This window comes from Stigmatopora nigra, chromosome 2 (genome assembly GCF_051989575.1).
Source record: "Stigmatopora nigra isolate UIUO_SnigA chromosome 2, RoL_Snig_1.1, whole genome shotgun sequence".
NCBI lineage: Eukaryota > Metazoa > Chordata > Actinopteri > Syngnathiformes > Syngnathidae > Stigmatopora > Stigmatopora nigra.
Genome location: NC_135509.1, coordinates 12,709,282 through 12,725,312, shown reverse-complemented (window position 1 = coordinate 12,725,312; position 16,031 = coordinate 12,709,282). Strand labels below are relative to the sequence as shown.

The following is a 16,031-nucleotide window of genomic DNA, read 5'->3' as shown; positions in this document are numbered from 1 at the left end:
GTTAAATGACGAGTAGCCCAGACGAAAAATGGCCGACGAGTTACGACGTTCTTCCCCGTTGGTCTACTGCGCGCATCATACGTCTAGTCTTACATATTCGATATCTAATTGAACAATTGCCTTAGTGCAGGTGTAAACATCACGTGATAAACATTTGGGAAAAAAACACCATTAAAAACACGAGAAGGTTCTTTAGAAAAAGTTTATTGGCTTTTAAAACCACTTTAAAAATCTCACCAGTGAGTACTTTCCATTGAAAAAAAGGAACAACGCGTTTGCAATATTAACAAGCTAACTGTACATTAAGCAGTACACCAGACAACATCACAGAGGAGTTTTTTTCTTCTTTTACTGGTAGAAATGAATTAAGGTGTCAAACAGTTGGTTGAGTCAGTCAAAGATTAAATTACTGCTCGAAGAGGTGCATTTCCTTCATTAAGAATTGAAACATCAGTGCCTTTAAGAAAACAAAACGGCAGGAAACCCTTCACATGTGAACTTTTTTGACACGTACTGAATTTTAAAAAAAAACAAGTCATCAACGTAAGACGAGAGAACAATGTTAACTTAGTAAACAGCAAACGACAGAAGTAGCGGACAAAACTGGCACCGGCTGTCTGGTTAACAGAAGCGGTGGTCACCGAGAATATACAAAGTACACCAGAAGACATCACACATGCGTGCGTACAATCATTTATCAACACGATGAGCACGTAGGTTTTTAAAGGTTACTCAATGGTGCGTTCCCCTCAATGCTTCATATTCTCGCGTATGAGAAGAATGTGTAAGAAATGTGTATCTCACTGAGATTAATGCACATTTTTGCTACAAGACAATTACTAGTCATTTTCTGACAGTTAATTTCCCTACTCCCCTGGTCGTACAAAATATCTTTTTGTTGTTGTTGTTGTGGGCATCAGTCGTTACATTTGTCCATTAAGACGTGGCAAAGGCATGTGTTGTAAAAATTTAGTGCAATAATGTGTACCTCTGAAGTTTGTTGAATTCCGTTAAGTTTTTTTTTTCTTATCCAGTGTTTGATGAAAAGGCTTTGTCGCAAAAAAAAAAAAAGTTTGCTATCCGCTAACAGTATGGCAACATTTCCCTGCCTTCTGCTTTGTCCTCCTCAAAAAGTCAACTAAAATCAGCAAGCGAAGACCAGACAGCATTACTTTTACGACACTCCAAGCCAGAAAATGTAACACACAACATACAGTATCTCGCCGACTAGACATCTGTTGAACGTTTTTTTTTTTGTTTTTTCTTCCTTGTTTGTTTTAACTTTGAATTGACACATACTTAGCAATAGTAATGGCCAGAATATAGTGTCCGGATACATCAAATCTCTATGTAATGTATCTATCCTATTTACAAATGGAACTTTTAACATGACAAATGGCGAAAACTCAAGTAAGCCTCCTATTGAATCACGTAGTTGTGATTGTTTTTCAACATGCTTTTGTAGGTCCATGGTAACTTATTAGCCACTTTCCTAATATACATACTGTACATAGAATTTATGTAACTGAATCCTTTTTCTTAGATGCAATAAAAAGGTCTCCATATAATCATTCCTGCTGATTTCAACTAGGAATGACCACACGAAATAATCTCTTTAGGTTGTTTTTTTTGTTGTCTTCAAATCTTCGAAATGAAAATAAGGCTTGGATCGAACACATTTCATTCAAGATGACATCAATGTATATTTTCTGCCTCTTGTCATTGATGTAGCTGAGCCTTCTCCAAAACCAAGGATTGTTTTCCTTTTATTCTAACATGCAGAAAAGGAAGAAAATGTAAACCTGGATGACGTCAAGCGTGCCCGCCATTGGTTTCAAGACAGTATATCAAATTCCTCTAAATGCAATGTCACACACAGTGTAATCACTAGCCTGTACAAAACAAACAAACAAACAAAAACACACCTACGCTTTAACACTGCGAAAAAAAAGAGAAAAAAAAGCAAATCGGGAATAGTGCTGATAATATCAAGCGTAACAGCTGCCTTGATATAACGAAGACGCTCTGAATGGTTCTTCTACGTTGAGATTTGTTTATGTACAGTTTCTCTGTGGATGGCATAAGGCCTTGGACGTAAGGAATAAGGCAGCCACTTGTTGATTCCTTTCCATGTTTAGTCCCACCAGTGGCCTGGAATCCCATCGTTATCCCCCTACCGTTTCATCTACTCCCTTTAGAAGATATTCAACAGTACGAGTTAGGCTTTTAAGAAAAAGAAAATCAACAATCAGTTCTCCACTGATTGGTTGGATGATGAAGTAGAAAGAATTTGTCAAAAGTTCAGCACCTGGCAGCTCCACTCCACTCCACAGCTACCCTTCTTAAGATATTTTGATATGGCAGGCAAAGGTCCAACCATCTCCGCTACCAATCTATTATCTACATTTGGTTGAACTGCGCACACTTGGAAACATTTTTTTGGTGATGTCACTTTGTGCCAAATCTTGCTATCCATCTCACTTCTGAGTATTTGTTCAATAGAAATATTGCATTAATGATTTGTTCGAACATGGAAGATGTTTTTTTGTTTTTGTTTTCCTTTCTTCTCCCAATGGCGCTTCTGACCATTTTGTTTCTGATTGGAGAATCGCCATGTGAGGGTTAACGGACCGCCGACAGAAAGAGCGAAAGGGTAGTAATAAGCCTGGCACTTTTGAAAGGAACCCGTGACCAAGTCCGGATGAATTCCGTCAAACTGCGTTTTTTTGCGAACTGGTGTACGAGACCAGAACGCACCAAAATCAACACGGGAGAAAGAGAGAAGTGGTAGCGAATCCCAGTGGAGATCAGCCCAGCATCTCTACCGTGGTGGGCTGGTCTTTGCTCTCCAGCCAGTCAAAGCCAGAGTTCACAGTATCACTGCATATTTGCTGAAACAGCGGGTCGTTCTTGAGTTCTTCCAGTGTCGAGTCTTCGTACTGCTCCTGCTGCTGATTGGGGTCAAACAGCAGATTGGTGTCCAACGTGTTCAGGTCCGTGATGCTGCTGGACAGATCCGTGTTCAGCCTGATGTCGTTGGAAAAGTCCGACGCCACCGCGTTCAGTTCCGAGGCCACCTGGCCCACCAGCTGCGAGCTGGGGTTGAGCGTGTCGTCCCCCAGCAAGTCCTTGACCGTGTTGTTGAAATCCAGCCGTTGACGCTCCTCCTCGGCATCGCAGCCCGTCGGCGGCGGCTCGCCGGCCGCTTCTCGCGAGGATGCGTCCCCGGCGGAGAAGCTCGCTCCCTCTCCGCCGTCACTGTCGGCCAAGTAGCCGTGCTGCCGGAGCTCAAAGGCGGCCGGGCCGGGCTCGGCGGGCAGCGGGCTCTGCTGCGCGGTGCCCCCCGCGGCGAAAGACGGGGCCGTCTCCAGGATCTGCGTCAGATTCATGCGGGCCGTGTAGTTAGACGGGAGGTTGTTCACCCCCAGCCCGCGCACCGACTCGTCCCCGTCCGCCTCCATCTTACTGAGAAGGACGTTGGTGATTTTGGCGGCGTCGCTGGGGCCCTGCGTGGGCAGCAGCTCGCTCTGCATCATGATGCTCAAGGGTACCGATTGGCTACGTTGGACCAAGCTGTGCACCGAAGTGGCCGCCTGCGCGTTGGACAGGATGCTGAGCACCTCGGAGGCGATGGCGGCGTTAAAGGGCGAGACCACGGCCAGGGCGGCGCCGGCGGGATTGGTCGGGGCCAGCGTCTGCGGCCCCATGCTCTCGCTGGAGTTCCTCTGGCGCACGGCGGGGCTGACGCTGCGGCAGCGGAACGTGCCGGACGCCGACGTGGCCTTGCCGTCCAACGGCGCGGGCACGGCGAAACTCTCCTGCTTGGTCGGCGTGGTCCCGCCCGTGACTTGCGGCTGCTGCACGGGGGAGATGGGGGTCAGGGGCCCAAAGTGCGTCGACTCCGGCCTGGACTGCGCTTGAAAGCCCTGGCCGGGAATGGCAAAAGCGTGCGGCTTCCGAAACTGGTCGTCCACCAGGTCCTGGTAGCTGGGCAGTAGGCCGATGCCGTGGTTGGACAGCGGGCCGGCCGAGTTGCTGTTGTAGCGGTTGTTGATCCACTCCAGTTTGGCCTTGTCGGGGTGCGTGGCCATGGGTCTCTGCATGGGTTTTAACGGGCTGCTAGTGACGATGCTGGCGTCGTGGTAACCGGTGATGCTGGAGTTGATGGGCGTGAAGGCAAAAGGGTTCCGGCACTCCACCGGGCTCGGGGGCACGCTGCTGCTGCAGTTGGACAGCGGCGTGCCGATGGGCGTGTGGCGACCCAGCGCGCCGTCCACCGGAGTGACGGGAGCCACGCGCGAGCAGGGACTCTCTCTCGTCAGTCCGTGGCCGAGCGTCATCTCCGAGGTCGGGGTGGGCGTGGGAGTCGGCGTGGGGGTCGGGGTGGGGGTCTGCACCGGGGTGGTGCTGCCGTGGGCCGACTGGTAGAACCCCGCGCCGGCCTGGTGAGCGTTGAGCGCCGAGCCGTGGTTGCCGGCCGGCTGGCCCGAGAGCGAAACGTCCACGCAGCTGCCAAAAAGTACTTTCAGCTTCATCTGTTCCTCCATCTGGACCAGCTCTTCCACGATGCTGTCCTGCGTCATGTCGTCGTCGTTGAAGGGGAAGTAGTCCATGTTGGGCTGAGAACCGGCAAAGTCCACCATCTCTTGCGTCAGGGCCAGCTGGCCGGGGGGGTCGCCGCTGGACACTGGCGCTAGAAGAGAGAGCTGATTCGTGGGGGCTTGCTTGTGTTCGGCCGCTATGTGCGCGGCAAACGAGTGCTTGCGGAGCTCGTCCAGCTGGCCCTCTTCCCATATTGTGCTCTTGAGTTCGCTCATCACGGATGCACCGTGTGCTGCCGAGTTGGTCGGGACGACCACAAGCTGCTGCAACAAGGCTCGGTCGGAGGGTCCCGCCGCTTCGCCACCTCCCAGAGAACGCTTTTCCTGTTTGGCCGCGGAAGCCTGCGGTTTGAGCACCACCGCCGAGCCCTGGGTGGGCGCCACGGGCGAATCGGAGAGTTCCAAGATCTGCACGGGGCCGACCGAGGCTGGTTTCACGGTCACCTTGCAGGGCGCGCTCTCCGGTCGGGCCGGAGTACCCGGTCGCGGCAGCCTCTTTGCCGCCACGCCGATTCCGACTTTGGGATTGTCAGCCGCGGCCAGCGGGTGCTGAGATATAAAAACTCGTTTGACGGGAATAATGTGAGACTCTGCCACGGAGCCCGAGCGCTTTCTGGGACTCTTGCCGTCTGCGCAAGGGTCTCTCGAAGCTGGAAAAGTGATAGAGGAGCCGCCGGCCGACAAGTTGCCAATGGAGTTGTGATTATCAACAGTCAAGTACAAGGTGCTGTCATGGCAGTTGCTGTTATTGCTCTCCTGAATTCCAGCTACGGCCACGGAGGCGCAAAGGGAGGCCGAGTCGCTCTTCATCCTCGACACGGGAGCCGGAGAACTCTTGATGGAAAAACTGGGCTCGCTGGCGGCCCTGAATTTTGCCGCTCTATCTTCACCAGCCACGAGGCCAATCTTGTTCACCCCGGAGTTGTAATTTCCAGCTTCGGACACCTTGGCGTCAGTGCCAAAGGTCAAAGCGGAGGCGACGGTTCGGGCCGCGGCGACCAAGTTGGCGGCCTGCGATTCGTCGGGGGCGGAGGCCAAGGCGGTCCCGGCCGAGGCGGAACGTACTACGGTGGCGGTGGTGGTGCTGCCGGTGGCTGTGCCGCTGCTGGGAGCTAACGCGATGGCCGTCATCTTGACGACATTGACCGAGCTTACGTGCGGATTGGGCATCACAGTTTTGATGGGGCTATTGGTAATGAGCAGGGTGGGAGGGGACCGAAGAGTGATGGCGCTGGTGGCGGAAGGCTTGGGTAGGATTTGAGCGTACCTGGTGCCGTGGCGGGAAAGACGCTCGCCCACGGGACTGGCTGGGATATTCTGGGGGCCTTTGGGGGACTGTTTAAGCGACTGGGTGACCACCAGGTTCATAGGCAGAACCTTTCCCTCGGTGGTCCCCACGGGGCTGGGAGAAGTCATGAGCTGCCGGCTTCTCTGTACCTGGGAGCGGAAAAGAATTCAATTGACTCATTATTTACACTCCCGAGTGGGCCAACTAGTAGAGATTTTGAAAGGTTGCGTACCGTGACTGGGCTGGGCACAGCTGCTACTACGATGCCGATGGTGGGCTGAGGGGACAGAATAGCGGGACTGCCACAGGGGATGGTTGGCCCCGGGGTGCTGACCTCTGTTCGTTTCATTTGGGTGTCGTTGGGTAGAGGAGAGTGCAGCTTTTGCTCTTGCTGCTTCTTCTGGATCTTGCGCTGCAGTTGCTGCTTTGCATCCACCGTGGGCGAGGGGAGGGTCTTCACCTGGGGTTGGTAAGAGTTGGCCTCGGCGGTGGGCACAAATGCCGAAGACGGCGTTGGTGTTTTCATGCCTGCAAAAGTGAAGGACAAAAAAATTAGGAAGGTTTCTTAGGAATTACAACCTGCACAATCTAATGTAACCGAGCTAATATTTTGTAATGAAAAAGTAACTAATTTCTATTGCAATTCTGTCACATACAAGTCAAATATGACTTCAGTGTGTTTTGAATGACAACCACAGCAATTCGTAGAAAAAAAGAGGCACATCCAAATTCTTGTAAAAACACTAATTTTAGAACATTTTATTTTAACCTCCCCAAGTGAAATTTTTCTTTACCATCATTTCAGGACCATACACAAGATTTTTGGTCAACCAAACCTTTCTGCTTAACATCTTTCTATATGAATAATCCATTTCTAAAAAGTACTCCTGTGACTTAAAGCCAGGGCACAGCTTGTATATGTATTTTTGTTTGATTTTGTGAAATGTGGGGAGGGGGCTAAAAGCCTGGTGCGTTCTATATTGTGGATATTACGGTACAGCTTCCTTACCTGTTGTGGGTGTTCCTGTCATAACAGTGAGCGCGGCCATGGACTTGGTACCAATATAGTGGCTATTGAGTAGGAAGCGCGCCAGATCCTCCACATTGTCAAACTGCCGACTCAAGACCTTTTGGGCCCACTCGCAGACCAAACCGCACGCGGCTGACCTCATTTCATCCTCTGCGCTGGGGGACTGACCGGCCGGCTCCATGAGTTCACACTAGAATGGATGGAAAGGGCGCAGACGACAGGTGAGCAAAGGATCTTTGCCGCATTGGTAGAGGCCAACGTACCCCGTCGCCTGATTTCTGCAGATCCAAGTTGGGTAGCGACGGCATGTGAACAAAAGCTTTCTTCCTTAACCCGCTATAGCAATATGTTTGAATGGGTTAAGGTTCACTAAACAGATGCCGATCACGGCTGCCTCTGGGAAAGAGACGTTTGACAAAAATGAGTTGTCAGCGCCCTCGAGAGGCAAATTTAGGTCTTAAACTTTGGTGTGGTCATTTTTGTCCCTCATCACTCCATTCAAATCATTCAAATTTCAAGTGATTCATTAAGTATGTATTATGTAATTATGTAATTATGGAAAGGATATTTGGATTTTCCTCTCATCCCTAGTCGACGTGCCTTCATGTTGGGGAAGACATTCTTCATGATCTTCCCAAAGTCTGCAGCACTCAATGGATTGTAGCCAAGATTGTCACAATAGCTTCTGCAACAAAAAAAATATAATCAAAGGCAATAACTTTAATATTAAAACATACCACAGCAGCACAATGGAATCACTTAACAACAGATTTTGTGCACCCATCTTACTTCAGCAAAATGAGACTTCACAAAAACACTCTTAAATTGCTCTAAAAGGCATCGATAAATGGGCGTACACTCGCATAGTCAGCGTGCTTTGACGTCATTTCCTAACTAATGGGTACGCCAACCCACACTCACTTGTATTCGTCGTACACTTCCTGCTTGGGGAGGGACGTCTCGGGGTGTTCTTCTAGGTGATTCCGGATCCAGTTGAAGGCGTACATCTGCTGAGTACGACTCGATGACATGGAACTCTGATCGCTGCAGTGACGCAGAGAGGAGAAAGCAGAGTGATGAAGCCGTGTCCTTACCTGGGACGCATCATTTCTTGTTAAAACAGAAATTTGAATACCATAATCCAGGAGTGGACGACCCCCTCTCATTCTCAGTCCAATTGGGCACAATTTGGGGGTCGAGGTGATGAATAGATATGGGGAAACAAATGAAACACAGACAGCGAGGTATAGCAAAAGTCTACATAGATCAATGTTTTGGTTAATAACACAGCTGGCATGAACGGGCGATCCGATTGGATCGGATCGGATCGGATCACCCCCCCAACAATCCCACAAAGCAGGCTTGAGATTTCTCTTTCGGATTTTGAGAGCACAAAATAGCCACTGGGATGTAGTGGAGGATCGTTTTAGCCGACAAATGAGACAACGGCGTCGAAAAGTGTCAAAAGGAAATGGACGCCTTGACTCGAATGTGCTCGTTGGGGTTTGAGTCTGAATTCAAAGGAGTACCTTTTATCATTGCCACTGCTGGGACCAGAAGGCAACTTAAGGTAGAGGTAGAGCTTTTCGATGTCAGTGAACTTCTCGACATCTTGCTGTTGAAGGACAAAAATAAATAAAAAAGATGATAAGAACAATTGCGAATGTTTGAAACATTAGCATCCAATGGTATCGTTAATGTGCTTCATCATCACTTATTGCACTAATGTTGTATTTATTATTCAAATGAGGTTTAAAGTGAAATAAACCTTCTAGAGCACAATTTGTCTCGCCTGTGTGCTTAATGAGGGATCATCCCGCTAACCTAAATCTGTCAAACCCTCGCCAAATTCAACAACAGCATCCTCGAGAAAAAAAAAAAAAAAAAAAGACAAAAACCTTCTTAAGAAGCTTTGATATGACGGCGTGTACGTGTGGCACTTTGCTGAATTCCCAACAAGCCAGGCTGATGGCGTTTTCACGTTGGCGGTTGTGTTTCAAAATGGTCTAAAATTGGCTATTTTATAAGCCGTAAGCGATATCATCGCATTAGCAGTTTAGCTTTTGTACCTCAATAGTCAAATACGCCCAAGTTGTACTTTCCTTAGGCCTTTTTTCTCTTTTAATGACGCTCCGTGGTGTTTTCCCATTGAGTTTCAAGCAGCTGTTGTCATATAAAGGGGAAACATATTATGTGAAATTGACTTTTTAATGGATCGTGGACAAATAGAAGGATCTCCAGGGTGCCTCCTCACCCATCAAGTGTGAAATTAAACAAACCAGTAAATCCTTGATCTTCCTTTTTTTCCTCAAGACCCCAGTAACATGAGATGGGGCAGATTGGTAAATAATAATGAAATCCAGTTTAAATGAATTGGACATCTATTGCCATCAATGAGTTAAATACCCTTTTTTAACTTTAGTGTTACTTTGGACCGTGACCAGAGTATATTTCTGTTTTTTATTCATTTTAATTTAGTTTTTATTAATATTGTATTCATTTGTGAATGTATTTATATGAATACAATAATGATGTAGAAGGAAAAAAATACATATATGTATGGAGAGACTTTTTTAACACAATGGACTGATTGTTTTTATTATTTTTTTGTCCCTTTGTTTTTAATTTTTTGCCATGGCTCATATTTAACCTTATAAGTTCTGTATGTAGTAATATGCAGATAAGAAAGAGCTAATGTGACATTGCGGATACTCACCAATATGCTGTCCACTTTTGATTGTACAGATTTGCTGCAAGAAGAAAAACCACAAAATTAATATTGGATTTACACCTGGAATTTGTTTACATATATGATACATTGTAACATTGCTTTTTGTCCAGATACTAAAATACTGTATGAACTGATAATAGCTTTGCCTGCAGAAAGAATCTCCCTGTTGAAACTGGATGGACACCTGATGCCATGAAGAACCACATTCGACATCATTCTAGTGTGCAATTTTATAAAAAAAACAGAGCCCTAAGCCCCCCCAAAACATCATTTATCTACTTTCAAACAACCGTTTTGAGTGCATCGCCATAAAGATTTGGACTCCCGGAGGGTGTTGACAGCAGATAGGCCTCTCTCGATGGCCCTCTGCTGTAGATAAAAGCAGATGGAAAAGAAGAAAAAAACAACAACAGTGTCACCCGATAACTTTTGCATGCTAACACTTTGTTTCAGGTTAAAGCAGAAAATGCCTGTAATATCAACCCTTCAAATGAAGTGCATTATCATGACAAACAATTGGATGAGCGTTATACACTACTGAATTTACTGCCCTTTGTTCTTGACCAATGTTAACACGAGCAAAGTCACTCTGCGATGGCTCACCTTAAAAAATTTCCATCATGCCACGCACACGGTGACTATTATTGTGATTTGTGTCAACTGCATTGCAGTAAAGTTAATCTCTGGCTCTGATATTTTGGCCAGAACAAAGTCTCGGTATGATGATAAAGACATTGCGTTAATGGTATATGACTCTTTTTATGAAGCTGTGTGTGTACTATGATTGAACTGAAGGTTTTTAGACATTTGAATGTATGTACAATTTTTGGCTCAAAATTCGTAAACCTAATTATGTGCAAATATTATGACAGAAAGAAATGGGAATATTTGCGATGCCACAAACCGTAAAGGGAACGTTCCATGGGAACGTAAAGAGCATGAAAACCAACTGAAAATTGAAGAAAACATGGCCGAATTGAATTTGTCACCAAAGTAGTGTATTTGTAATGTGTTTTTAGCATCTGCACGAGTTGGCAGCTATGCATACAATAAACCAAGACAGGTAAAATCACAGCAAGAACTGCAATCTAACAAATATTAAATATGAAAACCCAATGACATAATGAGGTATAAGCTAGTCATTGGAAAAGAGCATTTCACACCTGCAAAGCTTAATAAAGTGTCATTGTTAGTTGGCCTTTGTAATGAGTTATGAGTAGGTTAGCTCATAGACAAGTTATAACACAATAATATATTTATGTATAGTAACATGACTAGTAATGTTTATAAATGCATTCACTGCAATGGACTCTCAACTCAGGCTAGCATTAACTGAAGGATCTGTGCCAACCCTCCGAGTCCAAATGGATTTGACATTTGCACTGTTAATGACACTTTACTACGACCATTCAAAGCTAGTCCTCCCAGTTTATGTAAACTGGGCGTGTATCATCATCAATAGCAGCAGGCAATGGGTTAAATGGAAATGCTGGCATTGAGTTAGCTTCAAATGTTTGTTTTAATCTCGTCAAATCAAAGCTCCTAGTTCTTTCGGAAAATCATTTTATGCTTTGATGAGGTTATATATTGCAGATATAATACATTATTATCGCAGCCTCATGTTTATAGCGTACGAACATTGGAAAAAAAATAACAACATGACGGTCGCGACACCCAGTATTACCACGTACTACACTGCTACACTCGATGGTAGTAATACATTTTCAGAATGGTATAGCCTCTAAAAAATGCTAAATTGATGTTTTATTCCAGATGTTGCACTTTACAGTGACACCTGTCATCACCTCCTACGGCTTTACGTCTATCAGTAACATGGCTCGGTGCATAAAATCCGGGCTACGACGCCACACCGGGGCGATGCCGAGGGTTCGTTTCGGCGAAAAAAAGGCCCCTCTCTCGTTCTTATTTCCGCGTGAACCGTGAATCGACACGCGTTGTTGACTCCCTTCGCTTTGTGCAGCTCGTCCTCGGCTAGTAGATGCGCTAATGACGGAGCTAGCGTGGAGGGTGGGGTGGGGGGCGTTGGAGGTGTGTAAAATGTGTGTGTGCGGGGAGTGGGGTGGGGGGCTTGATTATTTGCCATCCTTACCAAATGGAATTCTTGATTTTAAACTGCAACGCGTTGGCTTCGGGTCCCTGGAGTCCTGGCACTAGTGCAGGGAGAGAGCCGAGTCCCGAAGCAGGCTTGTGGTCAGCTTGTTGTTGATCATCAGCCATCACGGACGGAGGGGTGGTCGGGTGGTGGGGGGAGCTTTAACAAGCAGGCCGCATCCCCAATAGAGCGGAGCACAGCGCCGCACCAGACCGGACCCGCCGCACCACCGCTGGCTGGGGCGGCCCTTGGGCAGCTAGGACAGGCCGCCGTCTAGCATGGTGCCTGGGAACACTGGGCGGCGGAAGAAAAAAAGCAAAGGAACGGAGGAGAAAAGGCGGAGGCCGGCCATGCACCAGGCATTTCGCAGAGGTCCCTCCGCTACCTCCGATAGCACGCCTGCCTGCAGCAGCCAGCGGCAGCCGAGGACGAGCTGCCTGCCTGCCTGCTTGCCTGCCTGCGTCAGTTGCGCACTGGTAGCAAGAGCCATACCGGAAAATCTCCTGCTGCCTGCCTTCACTATAAAAGCACCATAAAAGAAAGCCGTTGAAAAGTTTGACTAAATAGTAACAGGTAACATCGCTGTGTAGAATATCAAACCAAAAAGGCTTAAAATTGTATTGATTATATTATAATTATTATCATTTATTAAAGAGGAATCAGGAAAAAATAATAAAAAGCCAATAATGTGTGCAACATATCAGAAGCTCTTATTTTGGCAAGCCAAATCGGAATCTACTATTTTGCTGTGTGCCACCTGATATTGTATATTGACTGTAATAACGCGACCGACCAACGACAGCGCTGTTGTACATGCCACTTTGATCAGGCGGTGACAATGATTGGTAAACAGCTACGATGAAATCACCTCAACATAGCGTGATGGATGTATAGAGTATGTTCAAGAATATGTATGTATCCATTTATTAAATCAATCAAACTCAAACTTAACCATATCGAATTCGAAATTGAGTACCCCAGAGTAAAAAACAGATACACCAGATAAACATGGGGCTTAGATAAACCACAAAATAATAAGACTTACAATTTTTCTTCTTATTGGAGGTGTGTTTGTGTGATTCTTCTTCGAGCTTGCATTCCATTGAAAAATGAAGTAAAGTAAAAAAAAACATCAGACAAGACAAACTGAAATTCAATGATTCACATGTGTGAAGCAGAATTCAAGTAAATGTTGCACTTAAAATGCATATTTACGTCACAGGTTAGCAATAACGGACCATTACAATATAATCATAATCAAAAACAACTCAGCACAAACTCAGAATGTCAGTAGGTCAAGGTAGTCAAAACCTAAATACAACACATGACCTGTTTTATAGTGCCACCTGTTGATGAACATGGGTAGTGTTACTCACTTCTCATGACGTATAGTACTTAATCAATTTCTCTTTAATTTTGTTCAAAATTCCATTTGAGATTTTTTTTAAAGAATTCCCTTCTACTTTACAATTTTCCTGTTGTAGCCTTTGTTTTTAATTTTGATTAAAAAAATCTAATCTAACATTGTACTTCCTTGATAATTCCCATGCTGTGGAAATTGAAATAATATTAGGTTCGTTGGAAAAAAGAAAATCTAAATGGAATCAATAATTTAAAAAAAAAACAATTTTTGGCTAGAAATTGTGCAGCATTTAAAAAAAATAAAGTTATAGTTATTGTGAATTAAATGTGTGTACCAAAATGTGACTTCAAGTTCTATAGTAGGGAAATCTGCCTTTTTGATGGAATTTTTCGGCCTTCCCATAAGAGATTTTTAGAAGAAAGAGTCTTTTTATGACTCCTAACATTCCTCTGATCTCCAAACGTCTGCCCATTACAAAAGCGACATTGTTCACAAGTATCCAGCCGTACTCGCGTGTAGGGCTCCCAAATGTGTTGTGCATGTGTGCGATCCTTTGTCGCAGAAGCGTGCTTTTAAGGTGCGTCGTAAAGCCATCGAGTCGTGATTTAACGCTGGATTTCTGTTTTGGATTAGAAAACATCAGAAGCTCTCACTTTGGTCAACGTCAGAGGAAAAGGAAAATCTTGACGAGGGGCTCAAATAGTATCCTATAATATTTGTTAAGTGATGGGGAGGCGCTTCTAGCCTTCTTTCATGTCCAGTGAGCAGACTTTGATTAGTATGTGTCACACTGGTTGGTGCAACCTCGTTGACTTGTTAACATCAGAGGTGTGAAACCTTGACACTTCTCTGGATCTGAAGAAAATGCGTTTCTCCCCTCCTTCTTGTTCCGTCATTGTTTTCTGCCTCTATTTTTGACCTTGGCGTCGCCAGCTATTCTGGCCTGATTTATGTTACTGTCAATCTCCTGTCACTTCCCATTTTGGTCGGAAGGTCGCATCTCAGCGGTTCTTGCCCTTGCTCTTTCCTCCAAACGTAAGGATTGACTCAAGCTCACTCCCGACAAGGCCGCCGTGTTTGCAAGAGTCGCGTGGTAACGTCTCTTGGGTGCTGCTTGTTGGGGGTCTCTAACTCAAACGTTGCTGATAGAGTATAAGTGAGTGTGTGATGTTAGGATGCCCTTCTACTCAACTGAAAAACAGTTTTTTTGTCTACCAATTTTACTGAAATTCACTATTTTAGATCATGAATGTGTGACAGAATGCATTTTCCTCCCTCTTGATGGCGCTTTGAATGAAATAACTGCTCACTTTAGCTCAATTTTTGAAATATAAGGCAGAAAAGTGTTATTAGCTCGCTAGCTTATTCCATGGAATGTGTGACTTTGAGACAGCAACACATTAGAGTGTGCTCCTCGGACAACGAGCAAGCGAGGCGGCCCGAAGCCACCTTCTTACCGAAGAAAGGTGCGCCGGCCAATGTGGGCCAGCGAGGTCACTACAGGGCAGAGGTAGATGAGCATGGCTCGCACGTGCACCGCACGGCAGCTCCAATCCTCTTACAACCCCCACATCTTAAAGCACTCGGGCCAGACTGAAAGATCAGCTCACCGCATTCACGTCTTATCCCGAAGACGCCACCGTGTCACGCCAGAAGAAGGTATCAAGCATCCATGGCGGGCATCATTTTCTTGCCTAAAATCGAAAACAAAACAAAAGGGAAGTTTAGCGTCTGGCGTCTGGCTGGCAGATGTCAAGGCCATTGATAGATTCAAGTGTCATAACACAAACTACATTACCAGGTTTCACAGTACTCTGGCCAAACTATAGCCCCGTACTGCATATATGTATATATGTGTATGTATATATATGTATGTATGTGTATGTATATATATGTATATATGTGTATGTATATATATGTATATATGTGTATGTATATATGTGTATGTATATATGTATGTATATATATATATATATATATATATATATATATATATATATATATATATATATATATATATATATATATATATATATATATATATATATATATATATATATATATATATATATATATATATATATATATATATATATATATATATATATATATATATATATATATATATATATATATATATATATATATATATATATATATATATATATATATATATAAATATATATATATATATAATAGATATATAGGCTAAGAAGTATATATATGTATATGAACTACATGAAAACATTTATATATATTTATACATTAACCTTTTTTTATTTGGATGGGGTGGCCTCTAATTTCTTATTAATATTTTATTGTTTGGATTAACCTGGCATATGAATTTTGTCTTTTGAGCTCATTCATTGGCTTTTCCTTGAAATGAGGTAAAAAAATTTTATCTTTTGTAGCACTATCGCTGGAACTTTTCCAAGCTGGAATAAATGTAAGAAGGTGGGAGTCCCTTTGCTCGATGACACAAGCCCACCAGGCCGCCGCCGCCACTGATGATGATGATCGTTCCCGGTAAATTGTGATATCATCAACCTTGGCTCAGCGGGAAAGCGGATCACGCCGGCCCTCGGGGTGCCACGTTTGGTGCCTGCGTGCGTGTTTGTGCCCCGTAGATGGCGAAATAGACGGCGCGGCGCTGCCCGCCTGCGCTGCACCTGCGTCCCAGCATGCTGATTGATCAGTCTGGTCATGTGGAATGTCACCATCTGCTCCCCAGTCCCACTCACCCCTTCTTGCGCCTGTGCCAATCACGGGCAGGCAGGAAGATACTTATTTAAGCCATGTCAAATCAGGCGCATGACGACGAGCGCTGTGCCAATCGCACTTGTGCGTCGTGAAAAAGGAGCAACATAGAACAATAATCTGTGTGCTGTAATCGTGCTGGTCCAAT

At 45.1% G+C, this 16,031-nt stretch overlaps 1 protein-coding gene across 2 annotated transcripts; it reads right to left on the bottom strand.

Moving 5' to 3' along the window:
• Positions 1–188: 188 nt before the first annotated feature.
• On the bottom strand, positions 189–12,248 carry rfx7b (regulatory factor X7b). Of its 2 annotated transcripts, XM_077744926.1 has the most exons (9): positions 11,761–12,248; positions 9,636–9,669; positions 8,449–8,534; positions 7,841–7,963; positions 7,488–7,604; positions 7,183–7,267; positions 6,899–7,109; positions 6,122–6,417; positions 189–6,038 (listed from the first exon to the last, which is right to left on the bottom strand). In XM_077744926.1, the coding sequence occupies exons 1-9, from the start codon at positions 11,886–11,888 to the stop codon at positions 2,808–2,810; spliced, it is 4,311 nt and encodes a 1,436-aa protein (XP_077601052.1). In that variant the 5' UTR covers positions 11,889–12,248; the 3' UTR covers positions 189–2,807. The 2 variants fall into 2 exon arrangements, with proteins under 2 accessions (XP_077601052.1, XP_077601061.1); XM_077744935.1 differs by lacking the exons at positions 8,449–8,534; positions 9,636–9,669; positions 11,761–12,248 and adding an exon at positions 8,055–8,440.
• Between the last annotated feature and the right edge of the window lie 3,783 nt (positions 12,249–16,031).

Coding starts and splice junctions, on each gene's coding strand:
- rfx7b (XM_077744926.1), bottom strand. CDS start 11,888: ATGGCTGATGATCAACAACAAGCTGACCACAAGCCTGCTTCGGGACTC. Junction 9,670..11,760: donor AAAATCAAGAATTCCATTTG/GTAAGGATGGCA, acceptor TTCTTCTTGCAG/CAAATCTGTACAATCAAAAG. Junction 6,418..6,898: donor GACAGGAACACCCACAACAG/GTAAGGAAGCTG, acceptor TCACTTTTGCAG/GCATGAAAACACCAACGCCG.